Source organism: Pyxicephalus adspersus, chromosome 9, assembly GCF_032062135.1.
Source record: "Pyxicephalus adspersus chromosome 9, UCB_Pads_2.0, whole genome shotgun sequence".
NCBI lineage: Eukaryota > Metazoa > Chordata > Amphibia > Anura > Pyxicephalidae > Pyxicephalus > Pyxicephalus adspersus.
The window spans coordinates 30,302,746-30,329,460 of record NC_092866.1 but is presented as its reverse complement, the minus strand read 5'-3'; the positions used below and the strand labels follow the sequence as shown (position 1 = coordinate 30,329,460).

Sequence of the window (26,715 nt, the reverse complement as noted above, 5' to 3'; positions counted from 1 at the left end):
TTATAAGTATTTATAACTAATGGCCCAACTAAACAAAAAGAAGTGTTGATTTACTTCAAGCAGGCCCTTCTATTTACTTGTGACAAGGAAATCAAAGACCCAGAGGGTCTATATTTTATTCTGGTGGGACACTTTGTGATGTAAATGTAACCATAGTCGTAGGGTGACAGTTTTGGATCAGATACCCTCATGGCCAGTATATGTATGCTGCCTACCTAAATTATTGTATTTATTCCGGGTGCTCCCCCTGGTAAATCCAAGCTCCCTAATTCGGTGCAGAAAGCATTTATTTGGGGGAATAACAGACGTGGCAAAGCGGATACTGTATCTTCCCGAAACACATGGAGGGCTAGCAGTCCCCAACATTTACAACTATTATCAGGCAGCTCAACTAGCTCCTTTAGCAGCATACCATACTATGCAAAATCTCCCCTGAGCTCAACTCCATGTACAAACGTGTGACAGAGATCCTTTGGGTAGAGGCATCCTCTCACTGATCTACCATTCCCTGCTTATTACTGGGTACTCCCACCCACTACTATACACTCCCCACTGAGCAATTTTTTGTTTTATGAATAATTAGGGGCTCTAAATTCTTTTGTGAAGTTTGGTTGCAAAGGTGTGAAGTTTGAATGCAAAATAATTTTTTGACAAGGGTGAAATTTTTTTTTTTGTGAAGTGTGAATGTGAATGGGAAACCCTGTAATATGCTAATGTATTTTCCTCATTGTTTGAAGGAAGGCAACATACATGCCATTTAACCACAGAACTACTGGCTAGGACGCTGACGCTGTACACTATTGGCCAGTTTAAACAAAAGACAAAACAATGAAAACAATAAGGTTTTATCAAGTGGCTATAAAGTAGTTGCATAGCATGCATAAAAATCAGGAACAGGAACTTTACTAGTTTAAAAATATGAACCATATTCTTTGGTAGTTTTAAAACAAAAATAAATCTTAACTACAACAAAAACAAAAGCTGGAAAACCTACAAACCTAAAACAGTTTATATAATAAACTTGGAATATAGTTGTAGAGTAGAATAACTGGTAAGTGCAATACAAAACTAACTCAATGTAATGTTGTTCTAAGAAACAGAATTTCTTCTGTCAGATTCTTTCATAAAAGCTCTTAAATCTGACTTGATTATTATTAGAGCTGAAAATAGTCTTTCAACACTGACTTGGGTGGGTGGCATTGCTGTTACGGTTCTAGCCACATCACTAATAATCTTGGGATAAACAAGGATGGCTTCTTCGACAGTTTCGATGAGCGATCATACTTTTCTACTTCTCTCCTCCTACCGTACTTCTCTCCTGCTGGAATCTCTTCATTTGGACATTTTTTGGTCATTTATCTTTCACACATATGCAAAGTCGCTTTACGGTTGAAAGTTCCTGTTACCAGTGCTTATAACTTCATCCAGGGTGGTGTTTCAGGTAGTAAACCCTTCATGCGAACTGTTACTGCAAAAAAGGCCCTCTATGATGTATCAGTCTGGCCAACAAGATTGGACTCATTGGATCAACATAAATAGCAGCTAACAAGATTTTGATTATTCAGTAACAGATTCTCTCTTTTCACTGTTCATTGAAGATACAATGCCATCAGCTATAAACCCTTCCTTTTTGTTCAGGCAATATATCAAGCTCTTCCATTTCAAGAAGAATTTACCAGGTGTTAGATGCTTCTTCAACAGTCTTATCCAAAATGTCACTATTCTCTGCGCTTAAACTTTCTCCAATACTTGCAGAACTGTCTTCTTTTATTATCTGTCACTTTCTTCATCTATTTTCTTCATTTTCCCAATTGTGCTCAACATATTAGAATCATCCTCTACTAACTTCTGAACATAGTCACTGATGTGATGTGCCTGGGTGTCCTTTACTCCCAATTGTTTTATTATTTTCATCAACAAATCTAACATTAATAGCAAAATAATTAACTCTGTGACGTGTGCATGCATTCATTTTTATGAAGACAAAATGTCCCTTCAGACCTTTTCGTAGTTCTTCCTTTTTTACATTTGGCCTCTTCAATTATAAGTTTAGTTATACTTTCTCTTTCCAGAGAAACACCAAGTTTTTTACCCATTTCTCCATTTAGGCCTAAAAAGGCTGCCTGTGAAAAGGATAGTGGTACACTATTCTTTACTACCATTTCAATAATGTGGTTTTTGAATTTTTCTGGTGTCATTGTTATAGTAACTTTGTCAGATTTAAAGAATCTTCTGAGTTGTGTTTGGTCTCCAGTAGATTTCTGAAGATTTTTAATCCCAGAAGTAGATGGAATATTTTCATTGATCTCTTTCTCATGTTATTTGGGTATCTTTTATCTATATTTTATCTGCATAAATATGGAAATTATATTCCTATCAATGCATATAGATATTCAATTAAAGAAGGTTCATGCACAAATAATAGCTAGTCATTCAAACAGTTTAATTAAGAAAACAAGGTAAGACAAAATACACAGCAATATTATAGAATAGAAAAATTGGATATACTAACGGGGCAGGCATTACAAAGTTGTAACAAATAATTGGGAGAAGGTAGAACACTGAAACAATAAGAGGTTACTGGCTACCCATGGCATAAACAACTGGGTGCACTAAATTTGCTGTGTTTTGCCACACCCCCTGTTTTACCACCCGGTTACAGCTTCCTACCACCCGGCTGAAAAAAAATTTCGGGGGAGAACACTGAGAATTGTTTGCAAATTTTCTGACAGACTTGGGATCCGTGAATTGATGCCTCATTCTTTACTATATAAGAGAGATACGGGGGTATTTTTCTCTACACCTGCACGTATAGTATCTGGTGTCCCACTTTTCCCGAAACACGGTCTCCTTCCCTCCCTTTTACTCTTTCTTGTATGTCTAGTCTGCTTGTCTCTAACACGCCTTTTAATATGATTATAGAGTTAATTCTATTGTTGAAATAAATGTCTGGAATATGGTCCTGTTACCACTCTGCCCGCAGATCATCTCTCCAGCAGCCTGCAGCATCCTCAGCTTCCCTTTAGCTGTGCAAAGATGTATCTTTTTATAGCATCCCCTGCACTCTCTCTGAGGCTGTGCTCAGCCTAAAGGGTATTTCAGAAAATGCAAGCAGCCAAAGAGCAGAGGAGGTCCTGGTTCCAACCTATTGTCTGCTAGCTGTATTTATACCTCTCTGATTCCAGGCTTTAATTGCTTGTTCCTCAGTGCATTTTCTGCCTCTCTGCCAGCTAGCTGTGTGTTTGGACTCTCTGTGTTTGACCTCAGCCTGTTACCTTACTCTGCTTTCTCTGCTGCCTGTCCTGACCTCGGCCTGTTACTTGACCTTGGCTGCCGCCTGCCCAAACCTCGGCCTGTGACCTGACCTTCGCCTTGTCTGCCGTCTGCTTTGACCATCAGTCCACCTGGACTGTACCTCCCGCTCTCATCTGAGTATCTGATCTGCGTTGTCCCTACACCAGAGCCCTCTGTCCCATTTGCCCCTGGTGGGGAGAGCCTGGGGGCCGCGACCTGGTGTTCTCCCTGCAGCAAAGTAGTCCGGTGGCCATTAAGGTCACCGGCCCATCATCCCTTGCAGGGTGCTCTGGTGAAGACCGGGAAACACTTAAACTCTGCCCTAACAGGTCCCAAGATGGGCCTTGAACTGTTCACCGAAAACATGAATCTCCAGATTAGGTGTTTAAACAAACATAAGATTTTCTCAGTAAACATTTATTGAAGGGAAAAAAATAATAATCACATTGTTTAGGGGTCTTTTCCCTCCTTGGCAATAAGCGTTGGGCGATTTGCTTCTGATAGAGTTGCTGATAGCTCCTTGTCCGTAAGAAGAGCCTCTAAACTGTCTTTGCCTTTACAGGCATTACTGGCAGCCATGAGCATTGAATATAAGTTTGTAGTAGATTTAAAGTCACTTTTTTTGGAGTGCTGCACTCTCCAAACATTTATTAGCTGGAATTCAAATAAAAGTCGTTTGACCCTTCTAAGGGTCCCACAGGATATGTGTGATGCTCCTTGGAGATGTCCAACAAAGGATCTACTGCTACCATTAGATTTCCAACTAGTACCATTGTACCATTGACAAGTAAGTAACGCACTTCTTTGTCAGTAGGTATATCTTGGCAGTGCCATGGTAGAGATCTGGCCATCACTATACTAACCCCTCTGGATTTTGAGTCGTGGGAGAGGCTATGGTAACTGTACCAATACCTGTTTGATGACAACATATGACATTTTTCTTTTTTAAAGTGTGTTTCCTGAATAAAAGAAACATGACCATATAGGTGATGTAGTCCATTAAGTATCATAGACCTCTTGGCTGGATGCTGAAGGTATTTGACATTGAACGAAAGAACATCCATTATGTCCGAAATCATTTGAGATTACAGTTAAAAATCAGAGTGATTCGATTGGGGAGAGGGTTATCCCTTTAGGAGAAGGGTGATAGGCAGCCGTATTAGTGCAATTGACACCCAAAATGCGTTGGGGCATAGGTGAGGTTGAGGCCTGAACTGGCTATGAATAGGCAGAAAAGTTTTAGTAATGGGATTATAGGCTGCCCAATATAACATATAACATAATATATCACAAGAAGCAAACAGCGATGGTGACTACATAAATAGCAAGATGTCAGGGGGTTGCCTGCCAGCTGGCCTGATCGTAATACAGCGTAATTAGCCAAGACTTCATCCCCCATCACCTTGAGCCCACTGGGGGGCTGTGGAAATGTTTAATAACATATATTCAAATATCCAGCTAGTTAAACAGCCTGAAGCATGTGAAACATCAGTTGTATAACATTATTATTTTGAAGTGTCCTTAGACCTTGAGAGTGCCATGTCGAGTAGTAGGCCTATGTCTGGAAGTCATATGAATGTCATTGTTCCCAGGGGTCCTGCATTTTGTGTGACCATTTCTCAGTCTTGGGAAGCATGACTTTCGTTGGGACCAGTGGATTGAGTCATGGTGGTAGAGGTTGTGTCAGGACCTGAAACGTTGGGGACTGTGATTTGTAGCTCGAGGGATGCGGGAGCCTGTTGAATCATCTGGAAAGTCCAGACAATTTGGTACATCTATCCAATCAATGCCAAAGGTAATTGAAGAGATCAGGTAGCTGACTGTGAGCTGGCACTATCCTGAGGCTGCACAAAGTTTACTTTGTGTTTCTGCTTGCTGCAGGAAACACTGCAGGTCTGAGTATATCGTCTTCGTGGGAACAATTCCCAATCTCTTTACATCTATCGTTGCCCATGTGCAGGAGTACTTCAGAACACGAGGAGTTCTGCTTCTCTCCCAGATCTCTCATAGGATATTGCAATTCGGCGCCATGCTTGACCACACCCCACCATCCCTGCTTTTCATTGGTTTAGGGGGTTACACATGTGCCCTTCACTTACTAACTATGACAATTCTTTGTGCACCTTGAAAATTTCAATAAATTACGACACAGTTTAGGAGATATAAAGGTTTGTACACAGAGAGTTGTAAGACTGCGTGATGACATGCAGTTACAAACACAGCAAATAACCTCCCGAGCGGTAAGCCTGAGTGTGACTTGGGGAAAAAAACCTGCTTAAAGCTAAAAAAAAAAAATAAAGCCTTACCTGGTCCCAACAGCATCCTCCAGTGTCCTGCCATCTTCTGGCTCCATCCTCTTAGTTGAACTGTCCCCTGGCGAGTGCGCTGGAGTTCCCGGTGACGTTGGTGCGTACAGCCATCGCTAGGGCCCACGGCAGGAATTTCAAGTTAATTTGTATTGCATTCAATACAAAACAACTATTGAATTCAATACACTGGATTTATATGTCTAAAAAAAATACATTGTTTTTCATGAAAATTTATTTTACAGTATAATAGTATGAATATAATGAAGAACGCAAAATCATCTCTTCAATCAGTTTATTATTAATTTTTTTTTAATTATTTAATTTATTATTTTGACATGATTTTGTGTTTCAAACTTTATTATACTCATACTGATAAGAGCAGGGAAGGCAATGCAGCCGGGCGCTCCGCCCACCAAATGGGAGTTGGGGAGACCTATGTGTATAAAACAAAGGGCATTCAAAAAAATGCTTATGTCTAAAAAGTCACAGAACTTTTGGTGTTCAAACTCAAAGATGTGCATGGCCCATAATGTCGTAAGTTGAATATAAGTGTTGGCAGTACTGGTTTACATCAGCAAATAAAAATAAGTTTGCCCTATGTGTAGCATTTTTGTTACTCTTTTTGCATTATTATTTTATTTATTCTTTACCATTAAGTAGCATGCACACTGGTCAGTGAAACACTGACTATTCTAAACATGTGTGAAGCTTGCATGGCAAATTTTTGTAGTAGGAATTGACCTTTGACAGGGAATGCATTTTTTTAGTTCTTTTGCTGTCTGCAGGGTGCTGATTAGTAAGGTGTTTTTAACTTATTTACCCATTAAAAGGGCAAATTTCAATTTTTACATATTTTTACCCATTAAAAGTGCAAATTTCAATGTTTTTGTATTCCCCAGCTTATTAGTCATTGTGAATTTATATTAATTGTGCCAAGAGTGCAACATAAAATACCTATGCCTGTCTTTTTATTGCTGCAGGGGTCACATTTCCAAACATTAGGCACACTAGGTTTTATCAGGAAGAGCTGCATAAGTTAGCAATATAAGGACTCCAAAGTAGATTTCCCAATAAGTAAACTACGGGGGATTTAGTGTGGTGATAAGCAAACAATGTATCTGCTGCTGACTAGTGTTGGTCAAATATCTCACTATTCGATTCGACAGCTTTTTGATCCAATAGGCCGGTATCGTTCGGGCGATCGAATTCGAACACTATTAAATTCAATAGGGGGAAAATTTGGGTTATTTTTCCTGACTGTGTAGAGCTTCTACAGGCTACAAATACATTTAAAAATTCAAGACTCCCACAGCTCTCCACAACACTGTACAAGGCAAAAAAAAATCAGGAAGGATTTCTTCTGTTGCTGGCAAGGCCATTTTATGGGGTGGTCAAGGGAACATGGCAGATTTTAAACAGGCCTCCGAGGAGAGGCAGAAAAGGGCCCCGAGGGGGTTCCTCCGGTCCAAAAATTAGCTGCCAGATTTCATTGCTTCATTACAAGCCATACACAGGCTTCAGAGTAGAGGCAAAGGCCCCTGAGGGGGGTCGTTCAGTCAAAAAATTGGCCAGTTACACAGCTCTGTTACAAGTTATATAGGCCTCACAGTGGATAGAGGCAGAGGGCCCCGAGGGAGGTCCTTCGTACAAAAAATTAGCCGGTTAAACAGCTCTGTTACAAATGATATATGCCTCATATCTGTTTTTTTTGAGGGGAAAATACAGACATTTTTCTGCCTTTTTTGATAGATAGCTAGTGGGATCAGAATGACATATCTATTTAAGGAAATACAGAAATAGTCCTCCGTACATAAATTAGCTGGTTACACAGCTATGTTACAAGCGATATAGGCCTCAAAGTAGATAGGCAGAGGGCACTGAGTGGATTCCTCCGGTCCAAAAATTAACCGGTCACATAGCTCTGTTACAAGTGATATAGTCCTCAAAGTAGATAGAGGCAGAGGGCCCTGAGGGAGGTCCTCTGTACAAAAAAATAGCTGGTTAAACAGTTCTGTTACAAGTGATATAGGCCTCAAAGTAGAAAGAGGCAGAGGGCCCCGAGGGAGGTCCTCCGTAGGGATGAGCGAGAAGGCCTCTGACAGTCTCGCAAAAATGTCCTCACAAATTACATTAAAGTCAGTAGGCGGACTTTAAACAATAATAGCAAAGCCCCTATACACATTAGAACCACCAAATTTGATAGGTAAATGTAGAAGAACAGTGGCAACAAGAAAAACCTTGTGATTTTCCAGAAAAATAGGCAGGCAAAGTGACAGCAGGCAAAAAGGATTTTTGTGGGATTGACAGCTATTTAATGTACGCACCCCTATTTAATTTATATAGCTGCATAATGTGTTTACACTATACAAATCTTGTTTATTATTATTATTTGCTAGCTGGCATCATGACCTGGATGACATGTGTTAGGAATGACACCCATGTAGTGCAGCGTCAATGCCACCCAGAAGTGTACAATTTTAGTAAATGGAGTACTGAGAGGTGGCAGCAGCAACAGCAGAAGCAGGTGGCTTTGGGCCCTGAGACGGAGCGTGGTCCGCATTGGTAACTGGCATCTCGAGCTGGGTGTAGTGCATCGTCAATGCCACCTAGAAGTGTGTAATACAATTTTTGTGAATGGAGCACTGACAGGCGACAGAAGCAGAAGGAGGAGGTGGTGGGCCTTGAGACGGAGCATGGACCGCATTGGTAACTGGCATCTAGAGCTGGGTGTAGTGCATCATCAATGCCACAGAGAAGTGTACAATTTTAGTGAATGGTGTACTAACAAGCAGCAGCAGGAGGAGGAGGAGGAGGAGGTGGACCCTGAGACTGAGTGGGGACTGCATTGATAACTGGCATCTCGAGCTGGGTGTAGTGCGTCGTCAATGCCACCTAGAAGTGTGTAATACAATTTTTGTGAATGGAGCACTGACAGGCGACAGAAGCAGGAGGAGGAGGAGGTGGACCCTGAGACTGAGTGGGGACCGCATTGATAACTGGCATCTCGAGCTGGGTGTAGTGCATCTTCAGTGACACCCACCCAGAAGTGTGTAATACAACTTAAGTGAATAGAGTACTGACAGGTGGCAGCAACAGCAGGAGGAGGAGGCCGTGGGCCCTGAGAAGGATTGCTAACTGGCATCTAGAGCTGGGTGTAGTCCATCGTCAGAAATTTCACTGTACCATACAGTCTTCTTTGGTAAATAGGAACAGTTATCAAACATTAAAATATCTGTATTTATTTTAAAGTAGCACAGAAATTTCACTGTACCAAACAGTCTTCTTTGGTAAATAGGAACAGGTATCAAACATTAAAATATCTGTATTTATTTTAAAGTAGCACAGAAATTTCACTGTACCAGTCTTCTTTGGTAAATAGTAGCAGGTATTAAACACTGGAAAATCTGTATTTTTTTATAGTAGGACAGAAATTTTTCTGTAGGAAAATGGCTTTTTTGGTAAGTAGCAAGAGGTATTAAACACTGAAATATCTCTATTTTATAGTAGGACACTTTTTTTTTTTTTTTTTTTTTTAACAAACGGTCTTCTTTGGTAAATAGCAAGATGTATCAAACACTTAAATACCTGTATATTTTATATAGTGGGACACAAATTTTGTTTTTACAAACAGTTTTCTTTGGTCAATAGCAAGATGTATCAAACAATGAAATGTCTGTATTTTTTATATAGTAGGACATTTTTTTTTTAACAAACGGTCTTTGGTAAATAGCAAGATATATCAAATACAATTCTGTATTTTTCTGAGAGAAATACAGAAAATGTTCTGGCTTTTTTGATAGATAGCAATGGGTATCATAAATAAATATCTGTATTTTTTTGAGAGAAATACAGAAATTTTTCTTGCTTTTTTGATAGCAAGTGGTATCAGAATTAAATATCTGTATTTTTTGAGAGAAATACAGAAATTTTTCTGGCTTTTTTGATAGATATCAAGTGGGATCCGGTTAAAATATCTGTATTTTTTGATTTCACAACTATTTCAGACTAATTTTCCCCCTTTAGCGACAGCAATATCCACGGAATTGAAAAAATATAATAAAACTGAATTCTCTATGGCAGGTAGAGTTGCAACAGTAAAGATGTTTATTTTGCCCAAGATTTTATATTTTTTCCGCACTCTTACCATTCTTCTTCCTAAACAATATATTAGATCTCTGCAAAAATGATTATGCATTTCTAATGGAGAGGAAAAAGACCTAGATGTGCATTCCATATACTTACGAAACATAGGAGATCTGGAGGAATGGGGATACCAAATCTATATCACTATCATAAGGCTGGAGTTCTCTCCCAAACTTATGACTGGTGGAATCCGTCCCCACAGAAATTGTGGGTTGAGATGGAGCAATATTTAACAAATTTGCCCAATATGAAACATTTATTGATAGCTATTAAGCTAGGGCATTCTGTACCTGTCTCTACGTATCCTACAATTCAAGCTACCCTGAAGTGCTGGAGAGATTTTAGTTCATCCTCTCCTACCTTGGGATCACATTTGACTATTCACCGATTTAAGAATTCTGGAAATATTTATCCCACAGCTTAATTTATCAAGATGGAGGAGCTGTGGTATTTGCGAGCTAAGAGATATCTTTACTACACATGGCCTCAAATCGTTTGATATTTTGCAGACAGAGTACCATTTAGCTGATATAGAGCGTTTTACCTACTGGAGAATCAGACATTTAGTTAATAAGATTACTCTCCAGCCCGAATTGCATTTACATATGTCGTTGAACCATCTTTTTCAAATGCCCATATCACACAAAAATAGTATAAGTACTATATTTACTTAATAGAAACCTAGAGTTTTTTCTTTCCACCAACATGCACAGATGGGCTAAGGATCTGGGTATAGGTTTCTCCCCAAATGATTGGGCTGCCGCCTATAAAGCTTCTAGATGTGAAAACCATTGGGATCTCTTTCAGCGTACACTTAATTTTTGGTATCTGACTCCCTATAAATTGTCTAAATTTTCTGACTCCCATTCAGCACAATGTTGGAGGAATTGTGGCGAAATAGGACCGTTGTCACATATTTTTTGGTATTGCAAATCTCTTAGATCCTACTGGAATCTTATATTTCAGTTGATCTTCGATATCACAGCTATACCATTTTTACCCACACCTGAGATGGTTATTCTGCATTTAGACACAAGACGATTCCCTACTCCTGCCAGATCTATTATTATTCAGATTCTTTTACTCTCGAAAATGCATATTACCAAATTGTGGAGAACTACTCATACTCCTAGCCATAGAGATGTTATAGCGGACCTGAATCTTTGTTGTGCATATGAAAAGACAGTTGCTATTCTCAACTCTAGTTATGACATGTTTTTTGTTAAATGGGAACTCTGGCTTCTTCATCCTTCCTGTAATATTGTTTGTAATTGATGGACGGTGACAGTGGACTCTGTGATTAAATATAACTTTTTTTTGTACTTATTTTTGTACTGGCTGGCAACATTGGTATTGGTATTTTTTTTTGATGGTATTTTTTTTTTTTTGATATGTTAGATGTTTAAATCTTTATATTTTCTCTATCTGTTTTTTTTTTTCTTTTTCTTTTCCTTATATATTTTCTTTCTGTTTGGCTGTATTTGTATGTGACCTGTTATGTAACCTTTTAAAAAAAACTTCTTAATAAAGAAATATTGAACTATAAAATATCTGTATTTTTTTGAGAGAAATACAGATTTGTTTCTGGCTTTTTTGATAGATAGCAAGTGGGATCAGAATGAAATATCTGTTGTTTTTTTTTTTTAGAAACATACAGAAATAGTGATATAGGCCTCAAAGTAGATAAAGGCAGAGGGCCCTTTGGCTGTTTAACCCTGGCATTGTTCTTGACCTCTCTTGTTTGCTGCCTGCCTCGACCCCAGCCTTCTTACACTATTCCCCTGCTTGCTGATTTGGTACTGCACGTTGTCCTACCAACCCTGGTGTGCCCAAGGACCACAACCTGGCAACAGCCTGCAGCACAACATCCTCACCACTAGAGAATCTGGAGAAGACAAGGCTGCTACTTAAATCTTGCACCTTAGTCCAGCAGTCCCCAACTTGTGGTTTTGGTGGCTCTGGCCAGTGCACCCCCAAAGAAGGACTCCCGTATGCATCGCATGCTGAGGGCGATGTGTGGGTTGTGTCTCTGTACACAACCAAACAATTCCTCCATCACGAGTGGGTGGGTTCTGGCATCATGACATCATGACGGTGGAAGTTGCTTCTCCTTTGAGTGACACATGGCTCCCTTTTAGAGGTCTATGACGTCCAAAGGCTTGGGGACTACTGCCTTAGCCTCATCTTAGCCTTATCTCAGGGCTCACACCACTATTGTACAGTGCCCCTTGGAGGCTTCATTTCTCCAAGTGTGACATAAACAATGTTGGTTTTAGTTAGATAACCACTAAGCCAAAGATCGTTTTCACCTAAATCGAAAGGGGTTCTAGGGGAAAGATTTAAAGGAATGGTGGAGGGATATTTATTTTCATTATTTCTTTGCATATTTGCATATTTCAATTTGCATAGATAGTGGTGGAATGATATTCTTATTAATTTTAACATTCAAATAACAAAGGTCTACAATATGACCAACATAAAAATACAGTAAACAGAAAAACAAAAATAGTATGAAAAATAAATAGACATAAGAAAGAAAAACAAAAGAAATTTAGAAATATAGGTATATAAGTAAAACATAATACCAGTCTTACAACTAACTTTTAGCAAACAGTTTTATCGTATGATATGATTTTAACCATCAAACATTTTGGATGACGCAACCACATCTTCCATTGTTTGAAAACATTTTTTTATAACAATTATGGGCTATAGTTAAGGTTTTTTCTAAAGAACATTGGGCATTCAAATGATGAATCACCTCTGACACATTAGTTATACAAGTACCTTTCCATTTCCTCACAATTGCCAATTTAGCACTTCTATCCATACTAAGATGGAGTGATGCTAGTTTTTGATTGGGCTTTAACGATGTAGCATAAGATATGTTGGAGAGTTCCCACATCTCCGCATTCCCTCCGACACACATTAGAATTGGAAACTGAAAAAACATGCTAATCTAATCGGTGTAAGGTAGCATTTATTATTTATTCTTTGAAAAAGATCCCAGTTATCTGCACATTTAGTGCTACAATAAGTGATTTTTTGGCACTTGCCCAACTGTTGTTAGACACGGTTATCTTTAATTCCTGTATGCCACTCAAAAGGATCTACTATTTTAGAAATATGTGACTTTATACGTCTTGTCTTTATTCGTTGAGCCAATAAAGGTCCAGCTTTATTTTCTAGTGTAGTGTTGGGCCCCCAGTTTTTTTATATAAGGATGATGTTAGTATAACAACAAGGATCTGAGATTTAATCTATCCTTTTCAGTGTGGAACTCAGAAAATTTTTTTTAACCGGGTGGGAAGAAATTATAGGTGGGTGACAGCCCATGTATTGTGATCCATCTCCTCAGTAATCACCCAAAAACAGCTGGGTGGTTACTGAAAAGTGTGGAGTGGTGTACCCAGCTAAAAGGGGTCGGGGAGATCACTACTTTTGAAGTGCAGCAGTTACCCGACGGGAAGGGAATTTTTTATTTTCCTCTTCCTTGTCACGTATAGATTTGAATAATTCAGTAATTTGGTGCAACCTCTGTTTTTTTTTTTTCACTAGCACTTAATGAAAATTTCTCTCATAAATGCCTCATGGGCATTCTATAAAATAATTGGATCAACATCATCAGTATTAGTCGAAAATACAACTATTGTACATTATCAATGTTTTTCATACTTTGGAAGTGCTAAAATGTAAACATTAGGTCTCCATAACCTCTCCAGCTTTTGATTTTTGGCCTGGAGCGTGGTTGGACTATGTTATTGTCCCAATCTGTGAAGAATTTATATGCAGTAGAGTCCAAAGGTCCAATTAAAATAATCAATCCGAGAGTGAGATAGGTAGGAGGAAAAAAAAAGGTGTAGTCCTTCTCTGAGCCATGTTGGCATCTCCATGTGTCATTTAGTTCATGCTCTATCAAAAATTTTCCATAAACAAAAGAGTCCAGAGAATGATTTGGAATTATGTTGAAATCTCCTCCAATTACTAATGAACCTTGATGATTCTTTCTCACTTTTTTGAATAAATTGCGAAGGAATATGTGTTGCTTGTAGTTATGGACAGAGATTTTCTAGAGTAAGGATTGAATTCAATTTGCAGGTTAATATTATATATATGCCCTCTGTATCTTCCACGTGGTGGAAATTTTACTCTGCTGGACCTAGTCACCGGGTAGCAGTGACTATAATATGATTTAATGTAAGCTGTAAACAAGGAGCAAAAACAGGAAAGATAAAAACATTCAAATTTAACAAAGCAAATTTTTCATTATTAAGGGCGGCTCTCTGACTTGGACTGGGAGAGAATATTGTCCACAAAGAACACAGAACAGAAATGAGAATGTCTCAAGTCTGTTATACACAAACACACTGAAAAATATATTCCAATGGGTAATAAGTTTAAGAGGCTAAAACTAAAAACTATGTGGCTCACAACTAATGTTAAAAAAAGCTATATAGAGTATAAAAAGAAATATAAGTATAGAGTATAAAATGAAGAATATAAAATAAAATATAAAGAATATAACAATGGATGTAAAAGGGGGATACAATGTGCAAAACTACAAAAAAAAAAGGCAGATTGCAAAAGTAAAACGGAAAAGTAGGGCAAACCCCCCAATTTTTTTTTTAAATATGTTAATAGCAAAAAAGATTAGATCTGAGCATGTAGGCCCCTTAAAGCAGCGGTCGCCAACCCATGGTCTAGTCCATGATAAAATTTTGGTGGTCCATGGCTCTGGCCGGAGCGCACCGAATTTGATCACCCTGTATAAATATATAAATGGTCCATATAGAGAACTCTAGCTTCCCAACTATTTCACTATTCCTGGAAGTAGTTTCAACAAGTACTATAGATTGCTTTAATAAAAAGATGGATTCTTTTCTAGAAGCACAGAATATACCTGGCTATTAAAGCTTTGAAGTAAAGATATCAGACTGTTGCTCCAGGGAACATCCGATTGCCTCATGGAATCAGGAAGGCATTTTTTTTCCGTTGGAACAAATTGTACCAGGGTTTTTTTTTTACCTTCCTCTTGATCAACTATGTCTATAGGGTTTTATATTTGGGATATGTTTATTTCCCTGGTGGTTGAACTTGGTATTTTTTCAACTTGACTTACCATGTAACTATGTAACTATAAATGTTTTTTTTATTTCCTTTGAATGTTGCTAATCAGTATATGTCAGTGACATAGCAAAGGAAACACTTGTACATGAAGAAATATCACCCAGGTCTGCTGAAAAATAGTTGTTTGAAATTGATTTCACTTTAAAGAATGCAAAGCTTTAACATCATAGCTGCTGTCCACAGTTCTTACCACCCTTTGTGCTCTCCTTTTGTTCTAACAATAATATTATTACACTTGTTTTCTGTTCAACCTCTCTTCCATTTACTTTGAGTGGAGGTAAGGAACATGGTCTGCATGTTAAGTATTGGCTAGCTTTACATTGCCTTTATCATTTACTTGATTCTTTCTTTTCCTGAGTTTTTAGCACTCTAGTGTTTACTGAATAGACAAAATGTATGTATGTTAGAAATATGTTTACAGAAAACTGAATTCTTCATTACAACATATGCTACATATAAATGGTGCTTTCAGTTTTTCTAAGATGGTAAATAGGAACACATTATGACACAAATTACGAAGGCAATGAATATTGCATGCCTCATAAATCCTCCTCAAACACTCAAACCTAAACATGTTTAGAAATAGATTAAAATAAATTCAACAAACTTTTATTAAAACAAAATTTGTAAACTTTGTAATATATTCTTTAGCAAAGAAAGGCAGATGACATTGAATGAAGGATATAAACATTTACCAATATATTCCAGGGGCAAGACAATTTCCATAACTTAAAATCCCCTGGTCCAAATAGATACACTTTTAGGGTAGTTTCCCTGTCTTTCCAAAACAGATTTATTATAGTCTTTTATTACAGGAAAAGAGTGGCCCTTGGCAACAGATTACAAGCATTATGACTGAGTAGGAAAATATTTGCGCCAGACTACCTGCAATATTCTGAGTACCACTTTGACTCACAGTTTCATACACATATAGGCTTCATAGGCGTATGGGGGTCTCAAATGTACTGTTCCTTCCTTCCTATGTCAGTTACTTTTATAATTGAAAAACAGGACTAAAAAACAGCGATTACCCAATAAGGGGTAAGTAGTAATGGAAGAAAAATCATATTGCTTTTTACCATTCATTCTGTATGCCTACTATGATCTCACTGGAGGGGTTGATCCATGATTAGTTCTTTGCTTTCATGTTGGTAAACCATATGCAGGCCCTACCATATGAATGTGGCTGCAGAAATCAAGACTCATTAGACCAGGCAACATTTTTTCAGGGGTGAAACTTATTGTGGTCTCCTGTTGCTGTAGCCAATCTGCTTCTAGGTTTGACCTAGCAGATCAGCAGTTGCTAAAGTACTCAGACCAACCTGCCTGGTACCAACAACCTTGGCACATTGTATGTCACCTAACATTTCTTGCCCATTCTAATGTATTTCTAATGTTCTTTTTGATCTTCAGCATAAACATATACATACCTAAATCCACTGAGTTGCTGCCATGTGTTTGATTAGCAAGTAGTTGCACAGGTGTATCTAATAGACTGGCCTTCTGAGTGTGTATCTAAATATTGTTCAGGACATCTAAAATGGGCCCTGGACAGGCAGAACACTTCTGTTTTTTTTTGTTTTTGGTCCTTTTCAAAGTGGCAGTGGATGATTTATTTGGATGCAGGAAGGAGTTATATCCAGGTGCTTCTGGGAGCACCTGAGATGTAGTAGGAATATGATGTGTGTAAAACATGTTTGAGCTGTTAAAGGTACTGAGCACTGCAGAGGGGTATGTCCCAGCTTGAGGGAGAGTTTTGAACTTGTAACAGGTTGAATGTTTTGTAAGCAGATTGGATAGCAATTCATGACCCAGTAACTACACATCATTGGGTTTGTTTTAGTTTTAACACAAATTTCCCTATATTTATAATTCATAAAGCCTTTAGGACATTTCAGCATGCACCCTCAATGTACAGCCTGCACTGCAAGCTGTCAAATATGGGTGGGTTTGCTAGCAAGGTCCATGCTGCAGCAGCCCCTTCTGGTTGAGGACTGTCTGGGGGGCCCCAGCTGCACCTTGATATGCCCCTTGTCTAAAGGCTCACAAGTACTCATAGGTATAAGTATGTCTTGTTGGGTTGCTGGTCCATTGAAGCGAATGGGCAGTGTGGTGAAAGCCTAATGTTTTATTTCCACTAGGACATTTTGTTGTCGTGCTTCTCTTTTTAAAACCACTTTTAGTGGTATCTATTTTAATTAGAATATACCTCATGTGCCATCTGTGCCTTGTATCAGAAATTTGGCTTTGCTTAACATTGTAGAATATATTTTTACAAAATTCAAAAATGTAAAAAAAAATCCTCTAAATATGCCTGGCTTTTAATAATTCTGAAGTATAATACCAAAGATTGTTGATCCAGGACAAATCCAAATGCCCTAAGCTTTTTTTCCAAATTGGACCTTGCTTTAGAATGAATGTTATGCAGGGAGAGACAAATTTCTATTGTGTGTTATGCCAGACTGTTATGCAGTCTAACCTTAAGGAAAAAAGGTCTAGGAGAACTAACAGTTGTCCTGTTAATTTAGGATGGATCTGTTTCATGTGATCTAAGAGGGCTATTGTTCCTTGTTGTTGTTAATTGACAATGGTTCTTCCTGACGTTTTTGTCATATGATGGATAACAATCTGCCTGTATTCTTTCATGTTTTATTGGTTTTTATTAAAGAGTTTTAAAGAAGTTTTCTAGAAAAAATAGAAAAACAAACAAATGACAAAGAATAAAATAATGTATAAAAAAAGAAGAAAAGGAAAAAGCAGCAAAAAGTAATTGAGGTAGGGGGGAATCTGGGGGTCTAACTTTAGTATGGAACAAGCATCACCATGATGGAGAGAACGGGAGAAAAACATCAAAGAGAAAGCAGATCCATATTATTGGCATTCAGGAAGTAGTGGGCGACCCTGGGTGTCCAAACGCCTCTAGTGAGTCATTAAACTTAGCCATGATGAACTTGTTAGTAAAATACCATGTGACTTTTTACTTGTGTTACAAATTCATCTGGGGCTGGGGGTAAATACTACCACATAAGTATTTTGCAGTTAGCTTTATAGAAGCCCGCATGGATAACTCCCTGTGCAGCTGTCTACCAAATCATATCCCATTGGGAGCGATCTAGAGAGCAGCTAATATCTTCTTACCAACGGGTTATGTAAAATGGTGTAGAATGCGCTTCTGAAAGGAGAAGGGAACAATATATTAATGGGAGTATTCCTTTGCCCAGTGGGTCTCTATAGCAGACATCCTCAAAGGATTTATGGGAGAATGGGCTGTTAGTAAATTTGAGAATTGAATAGACAAAAGGTTTCAGCTGGGGGTTCGTAAAGATACACGATGGAGGGATTTTGTAGGATGAACAAATAGAGGCAAAGGATTGTACCCCCTAAAGTGCACTTAAATTCTTACCTTTGTGGAAACCCCTAGACAACATATTCCCCTGTTTTCTCATTTCTTCTGTCTACCAATGCAGTAATATTATTTTATTAAACAGGATTTATATAGCGCCAACATATTATGCAGTCCTGTACAATAAATAGGGTTTGCAAATGACAGGTACAGACAGTGACACGGGAGGAAGAGAGGACCCTGCCCAGAAGAGCTTACAATCTAGGAAGTGGGGTAAGTCTCACACAATAGGAGGGGAGATAGGGAGTGGTGGGAAGTAGTGAGGGTTTTAAGAGACAGTAGAAGACAGATAGGCAAGTATGAAAAAAATGTTTTTTGAGTACTTTTTTAAATGAGTAGAAGCAAACTGAATGGGGCAAGGAATACAATTTTAGAGAGTCGGGGCAGCTCTAGAAAAGTCTTGCAGTCGTGCATGTGAGGAGGTTTTAAGTGAGGAAGCCATTAGTAGGTCATTGGAGGAGTGAAGTGAGCTGCTAGGGTAGTATTTTTTACCAGGTTGGACAAGAACTGTGGAGAGAATTGAAAGCAAAGCACAGGAGCTTGAATTTGAATTTTGTGAAATGGAAGCCAATGAAGAGAACTACAAAGAGATGTGGCAGAGGAGCAGTAGTGGGAAGGATGGATACGTCTGGCTGCAGCATTCATAATAGATTGTAGAGGGGAGAATCGGGTTAGAATACCAGAGAGGAGGATGTTACAGTAGTCCAGACGAGACTGATATAAGCATGTACAAGGAGTTCAATGGTCTCTGGGGACAGGTAGGGGCAGATTTTGGAGATGTTGCGCAGGTGAAAGTTACAGGACCTGGAAATGTTCTGAATATAGAAGGTAAATGAGAGGGCAGAATCGAGGGTGACACCAAGACAATTTGCCTAAGACAAATTTGTTTGGGATATTGTTCCCCCCTAAACATACCGCTTATCTACTATATATGACATATATACAAGGAATATGTAAGTCTCTCTGATTTCCATCATCGGTATGGTATGTTACCCTATCTTTATGTGCTATATTGTCACAATAAATTGAACAATGTAATTATTGTATTACACAAATGATTTTGAATGTTCAAAGATTTTTCGAATAGTTCAATCTATATGTAACTGATTATACATATATAATATGCATGTAGATTTTGTCAAGCTATCTCTGTCCATCACCCCAAACGTAAAAGTCACCCCTGAGGAAGCCTAACTCGGGCGAAACGCGTTGGTTATCGACATACGTATGCGGCACGATTCAGCTGTATATTTATATGTTCCTGACAATAGCCGATTGTATAGTGCCCACTAAGGAAGGCCCGTCTGCAGTTATCAATCTCCAGATATTTTGTATATTTGTCGTAATAACATTTTGTTTGTATTTTGTTACACGGATGTTTCAATAAAACTAATGCACTTGCCAAAAAAAAAAACCCTTCTTTGTTGTTCTATATACCTTATTCTTAGGGTTGGCAAACTGCCCCGTCAAAGGGCTGTATTCACTGTATCACTCTATTGTGACTAAGACCAGGCAAACATTCTCTATTTATAATCTCTTACTGTAACTGTGCACACATTTCAAATTTACAGTGCATTATCGGGAAATAGGATTTTAACGTTTTCAGAATGAAACGGCTTCAGAATGATTTTTTGGTGGGCATTTTTAAATTAAATTTACATCTGTGTTGCATTGTTTATATTTAATTTACTTGCTTTACTATGTATTGCTAAATTCAGACTGACATGAAATTTTGACTAAGTAGCTCTAATCTTTTTTGTTTGCAGGTTGGTTATGAAAATGCTGGTACAGTCGAGTTCCTTGTTGACAAGCATGGCAAACATTACTTCATAGAAGTCAATTCTCGACTACAGGTGGAGCACACTGTGACTGAGGAAATTACAGAGTAAGTTCATGAATACGGTTTGTAGAAGGTGATTGTGTTTTCTCCTTGTTTTTTGTTTTTTTCTGGAGTTTCATGCATTTAATGTTGGATTCTGTCTGATGTTTCCACTTATATATATTTCAGGACATTACATTTATTTTTAAACATAGGACAAATACATTTAAATAAAGCCTCAGTAAATCATTCCACTAAATATTCATTTCTTTATCCTGCACTGAATATTTTGAAATAAGATATGATGTAATTTTCATGTATTTTGCTTTCAGATCAGTGCATTTAAATACATAAAAAACAGAATGTTTGATTTGTATGGTCATGAATGTCCTGAAGGACCAAAAAAGAAGCTGAATGGGGCAGACCCATCAGTCAGTACGTGTAGGCGTGTGCACACATACTGTTCCACCATGTTGCTAAAATGCTGCCTCCTACTAAGACGTTCCGTATCAGCTGGTGGTGCTGATTGTTGTGGCGTGCTGACACATGAGTTTCCACATTTCAGGGTGGCCGCCCAGTAATCAGCACTGGTTAGAATGTGGGCAACTCGGCGGTCGTTGCGCAGGCACTGCAGCATGTAGTCGCTCATGTGTGCCAGGCTGCCCAGCAGCAACAACAAGCTGTCCTCTGTGTCCTCTGTACCCCCCAGCCATGCTCCAGTGATGCCCATGAACTGCTTTGGGTGCCACCCTGCTGTGAACACGATTTCTCCTCCTCATCATCCTCCTCCCCCTCATCCTCCAGAACTGTGCCCTGGCTGGACAGTTGTGTACCTGGCTTCTGTTGGTGCAGGAACCCACCCTCTGAGCCACTTGTGAATGACTGGCCTGATAACCGTGGAAATGATCCATCATCACCCAAAGTGTTTTTTCAAGGAAACATAAAAGTGTGATAGTAACGCTGAGGACAGCATCATCGGCACTGGCCATGTTGGTGGAGTACTCGAAACAGCGCAACACAGTACACACATCCCACATGGAGGCCCACTTGCTGGTGGTGAAGTGGTACTGTTCCGCAGAGCGACTCACCCGTGCGTGCTGCAGCTGAAACTCCACTATCGCTTGCTGCTGCTCGCACAGTCTCTCCAGCATGTGAAAGGTGGAGTTCCACCTTGTGGGTACGTTGCATATAAGGCGGTGAGCGGGAAGGCCGAAGTTGCAGCGCAGACAGGTGAGCAGCAGCAGGGTGAGAACGCCAAAAGCACCCACAGATGGCCCGCACTTTATGCAGCAGCTCTGACATAGGGTATTTTTTCAGGAACCTCTGCACCACTAAATTCAGCACATGGGCCAGGCAAGGGATGTGCGTCAAACCGGCTAGGCCCAGAGATGTTACGAGATTTCCCTCGTTATCGCACACCACCAGGCCGGGCTTGAGGCTCAGTGGCACCAACCAATCATCGGTCTGTTGTTCCATGCCCGTCCACAGCTCCTGCGCAGTGTGGGGTTCTTCTCCCAAACAGATGAGTTTCAAAACAGCCTGCTGTCGTTTCCCCCTGGCTGTGAAGTTGGTGGTGAAGGTTTTACGCTGACCGGATGAGGAGGTGGTAGAGGAGGAAGCGGAGCAGGAGGAGGAGGCAACAGGATTCAAAGAGAAATGTTTTGCAGTCCTCGGTGGCGGAAGGACATGTGCCAAACTGCTATCCGCCTCAGGCCCAGCCGCCACTGCATTTACCCAGTGTGCAGTTAGGGAGATATAACATCCCTGCCCGTTCTTACTGCTCCACGTATCTGTGGTTATGTAGTGTAGACCTTGCCACAGATGGCGTTGCGCAGTGCACACCTAATTTTGTCCGCCACCTGGTTGTGCAGGGCAGGGATGGCTCGCCTGGAAAAGTAGTGGCGGCTGGGGACCACATACTGTGGGACAGCCACCGCCATAAGGTTTTTAAAAGTCTCCGTCTCCACCAGACGGAATGACAGCAATTCAAAGGCCAGGAATTTTGAAATGCTGGCATTCAGGGCCAGGGATCGGGGGTGGGTAGGGTAGTACTTCCTCTTTCTCTCCAGTGTTTGGGAGATGGACAGCTGAACGCTTCCATGGGACAGTGTGAAGATGCTTGGTGACTGAGGTGGTGGTGTTGCTGCCACATCCTCTGTTTGCGGGGTGGCAGGTGCCACTGTCACTCCGGAGGTGGAGGAAGAGGCTGACACTGCAGTAGAAGAGGGAGCAGGAGGAGCCTAAGATGTTACGTGGTTTTTGAGGTGTTTACTCCACTGCAGCTTGTGCTTTGCATTTAGATGCCTGGTCATGCAGGTGGTGCTCAGGTTTAGAATATTTATGCCTCGATTCAGGCTTTGATTGCACAACGTGCAACCACACGCATCTTGTCGTCAGCACATTGTCTGAAGAACTGCCACGCCAGGGAACTCCTTGGAACTGGCTTTGGTGTGCTCAGTCCCTGGGTGCGGTGGGCAGTATCAGGCATACTGGCTAGGGGATAGCCACTCTGCTTTTGCACCCTGCTCCCTTTTTTGCTGTGCGGCTGGCGCTGTGTGACCACCACCTCTTCCTCCAAACTGGACACGTCACTCGCATGACCTTGATTCCATGTGGGGTCTAGGACCTCATCATCCTCCACTTCATCTTCCACCCACTCTTCACCCCTGCCCTCCTTGCCGGTCTGCACACTGCAGAAAGCCTCAGCAGTTGGCACCTGTGTTTCATCATCATCAGAGACGTGCTGCGGTGGTCCTCCCATGTCCACATCCTGAAACATAAGTGGTTGGGCATTGGAGCACTCAATCTCTTCCACTTCTGGGGCAGGGCTGTGTGGACGGCCCACTGAAACCCTGCCAGCAGAGTCATTAAAAAGCATAGGAGACTGCTGTATGACTTGAGGCTCAGACTGCTTGGCTGTTTTGCAAGTGGGTGAGGTGACATATGCCCATGGGCTGCAGGTGACAACTCTGCGCTTTCATCAGGGGACCAGGTGGGAGACAATGTGAAGGAACTGGAGGCACTGTCAGCCACCCAATCTACTACCGCCTCTACTTGTTCTGGCCTCACCATTCGTACACTGGTATTCAGGCCTATAAAATAACGCTGAACGTTCTGTCGCCTAGGTGCACCTGAGGAAGGTGTTTCATTTGAGCGTTGTAGCTGGCACAGATTGACCACGTCCTCTCCCTGCAACAGGAGCTCCACCAACACCAGCATCACAACCAGGGCCACGTCCCTTATTTGATACTCTCCCCATTCCTTGAGGTCACCTACCGAACTAACAGACGGATTAACAATAATAATTTCCCTGTCATGTATGCAGTGCAGGTGTACCTCACACAAAAATTGGGTTTATGTCACCCACCGAACAGACGGATTAACTATATTTATTTCCCTATCAGGTATGCAGTGCAGGTATACCTCATAATAAGAATGGGAATATGGCACCCACCAATCTAACAGATGGGATTAACTATATTTATTTCCCTGTCAGGTATGCAGTGCAGATGTACCTCACACCAAAAATGGGAATATGTCACTCACCGAACTAACAGACGGATTAACTATATTAATTTCCCTGTCACATATGCATTTCCTTGTCGGGTGCAAAGCTGGTGTATAGCACCCACAAAAAATTCACTATAGGTCACCAACAGAACAAACTGGCAGATGAGATTCCTAACACTCTCCTTAACTTCAGCTGCCTGCTTCCTGTCCCTGCACTACTCAGAGCTGATGGGCAGTGCTACACAAGATCCAGCTTTTGTGGAGGGTGGGTCACATGATGCACCGGCCAATCACAGCCATGCCATAACTAAGCATGGCTGTGATGGCTTCTAAGTGCCTACAGCTTAAAAGCTTGTTGATTGGCTGCCCTGCAACCTTTTAACAAGCTTTAATAAATGCCCGAACACCGAACTTGAACCCGAACTTTTCGGGCAAAGTTCGGGTACGGGTACCCAAAATTGTAAAGTTCGGTACGAACCTGAACTTTACAGTTCGGGTTCGCTCAACACTATAAATGATCTAAAAACAGGGTTAGCAACATTTAACCAGCATTATATATGGGTGGCAGATGGAGTTGAAGGTCTTTTCCCTTGTTCTGGTTTAAAGTAGATGGTCTATTGTAAGTGGTATATATACAATTATTCTCATACCCATAAAGCAGCAAGAAAATAGTCTAGCTATTTTTTTAAAACAAACATTTTTATTCACTTGTTTATCCTTTGCAATGCTAGATTCTCCCATGAAATTTTCCTCCACATCACAGCCTTTATTTCAGTTTACCGCTTCCTTCCATCACCAGATTCTATAAACAGTTTACCTACCTGTATTCTGCTCCTCTAGCTATGTTACCCCGATGTGAATTAAGGAGAAAGCTTACTCAGCTTTTTTGTTAACAATTTTGGCACCGCCCAGCTAAGGGACCCAATGCGTAGAAAATGGGAAAATGTTAAAAATAAATAATGGGAGCCCATTGAGTCCTGGGGCAGAAAATGCATTTCTGCAGCTTGCTGTATTTAATGATATGTTGTACCCTAAAGATGAGATTCAGTGTGAGGTTGTACAGTTGGTAGTGCCCAAGCCATTAAGGAGAATTGTGCTCAATGTGGCCCATTCCCTGGGTGTCCACCTGGCGTATGATAAAATCAAAGTGTCCTACAGTGGTTCTTTTGGCCTGGGGTGCATGCCGGAAATTTTTTTTGTGAGACTTGCCCCTTGTGTCACATTTTAGCACCAGTACCCCACTTCCGCAGGCCATTTGTGCCATTTCCAGTAATAGAGGTACTATTTGAGCGAATTTTGTTGGACCTGGTAGGGTCACTAGTTAGGTTTGCTAACATCAATACCCTGGTAGTCATGCACTATGCCACCCGGTATCCTGAGGCACCTCTTTAAAAATGATTGCCTGTGCGCTGTTTATCATGTTCAACCATACCAGTATCCTGAAGAAGATCCTGACAGATCAGGGGATCTCGTTTATGTCTAAGGCGTTGAGAGAGCTGTGAAAATTTCTGAACCTTCCAATCTGGTGGAGTGTTGGTCTTGGTCCCTACTGCCAAATGGGCAGGTACCTTATGAAGTTTTGTAAGTGGTAGGAAAACTCAACTACAAGGTTTACCAGCCTGTCAAATGGAAAAAAGAGCAGATGTATCACATCAATTCTATTAAGGCCTGGAAATAGCGAGAGGCTTTATCTGCCTGCCCCACAGCTGCAGTGGTAGAAGCCCAGGAGTGTCAGAAGTGAAAGCAGCCAAGACCCTCTCCAAGAGTCAGAAACAGGAAGAAAGGGAGTTTCTGATTTGAAATAGGCAAAAATACTCAGACCCAGTCTGATGAATATTATAAAACATGATATTGTTACTGACCCCGGGGTTTAAGTTCACAATAAACCATACAGGATCCCCAAGGCCCGACGTCAGGAAGTCTCTGAGGAAATTTAAAGAATGCTGGCGTTGGATGTTATTGAGGAGTCCCACAGTGAGTTGTCCAGCCCCATTATCATGTCATGTCCGTTTTTACAATGACTTCAGGAAGTTAAACAAGCTTTCCAAATTCATAGAGAGGCTAGGACCAGTCAGGTACATCACCACCCTAGACCTCACCAACGGTTACTGGCAGGTACCCTTAACTGACGAGGCAAAAGAGAAAAACGCTTTCTCAATGCCTAAGGGGCACTGGCAATACAAGCGGCTACTGTTTGTATTGTATGGGGCACCATAAACAGGACATTGAGAAAGGGTGGAGCTACGTGTGAACTCAACCCACTAGCACCAGTCTCTGCCGTCAAAACGGCCAGAGACCGCAGTGCTAGCTGGCATCATGACCTGGATGATGTGTTAGGAATGCCACCCATAAAGTTGTGGACAAGTAACGCGGTGACATTGGGCAAAAGGATGGAGGACCAGAGACCAGAAACCTGCGGGCAGAAGCTGATACTTCATCGCCACTAGAAGTCTGGCTGGCACCAACTTCCTGAGACGTAGTAGCAATGACAGTTGGAGGTGGAGAAGGAGTCAATGGAGGTGGAAGAAGAGACGATGATGTGGTTGCACCTTCTTTAAGAGAACTGCTCCCACTTTGGTTTGTGGTTCTTGTGCATGTGGGAAAGCAGGAATGTTGTACCCAAATGTGATCAGGCCTGTCCTCTGCAGATGTCTTTCAGCGTGAAAATGGACCATACTGGAGAGGTACATGCAACCACTTTGCTGCTCTTTTTCGTGGCCTGCCTTTTCATCTGCTGGGTGCCCTGAGTCTGCTCCAGCTTGTATTCTGCCCTCTCAATACATCTACCAGCGTACTGGTGCTCCGCACACATCTCAGGCCTGTTTGACAACTTGAACTGCTGCCTCCAACAGTTTGCTGCTGTCCTACAGTGGCGGACTCCCTGGGAGTATGCCTCCTGCCAGATGCTGTAGGTCGCCAAACGCCACCCCTTCCCCTGCGTTTACCGCTCATCTTTTACAAATTCGGGCAAAAATGCACCTGTACCAAATGAGGTATCAAACACTGAAATATCTATATTTTTTTATTTAAGACAGAAATTTTTCTGTACCAAACAGGCTTCTTTGGTAAATAGCAACAGGTATTAAACACTGAAATATCTGTATTTTTTT

At 40.7% G+C, this 26,715-nt stretch overlaps 1 protein-coding gene across 6 annotated transcripts in view; it reads left to right on the top strand.

Annotated features, from left to right (window-relative positions):
- Positions 1–26,715, top strand: part of PC (pyruvate carboxylase) — a 318,614-nt gene that overhangs the window by 131,151 nt on the left and 160,748 nt on the right. For all 6 annotated transcript variants that reach the window (XM_072423070.1, XM_072423066.1, XM_072423072.1 and 3 more), the window contains one exon: positions 20,043–20,161. In XM_072423070.1, the coding sequence (XP_072279171.1) occupies positions 20,043–20,161 (119 nt within the window). The remainder of the gene's footprint in view (positions 1–20,042; positions 20,162–26,715) is intronic.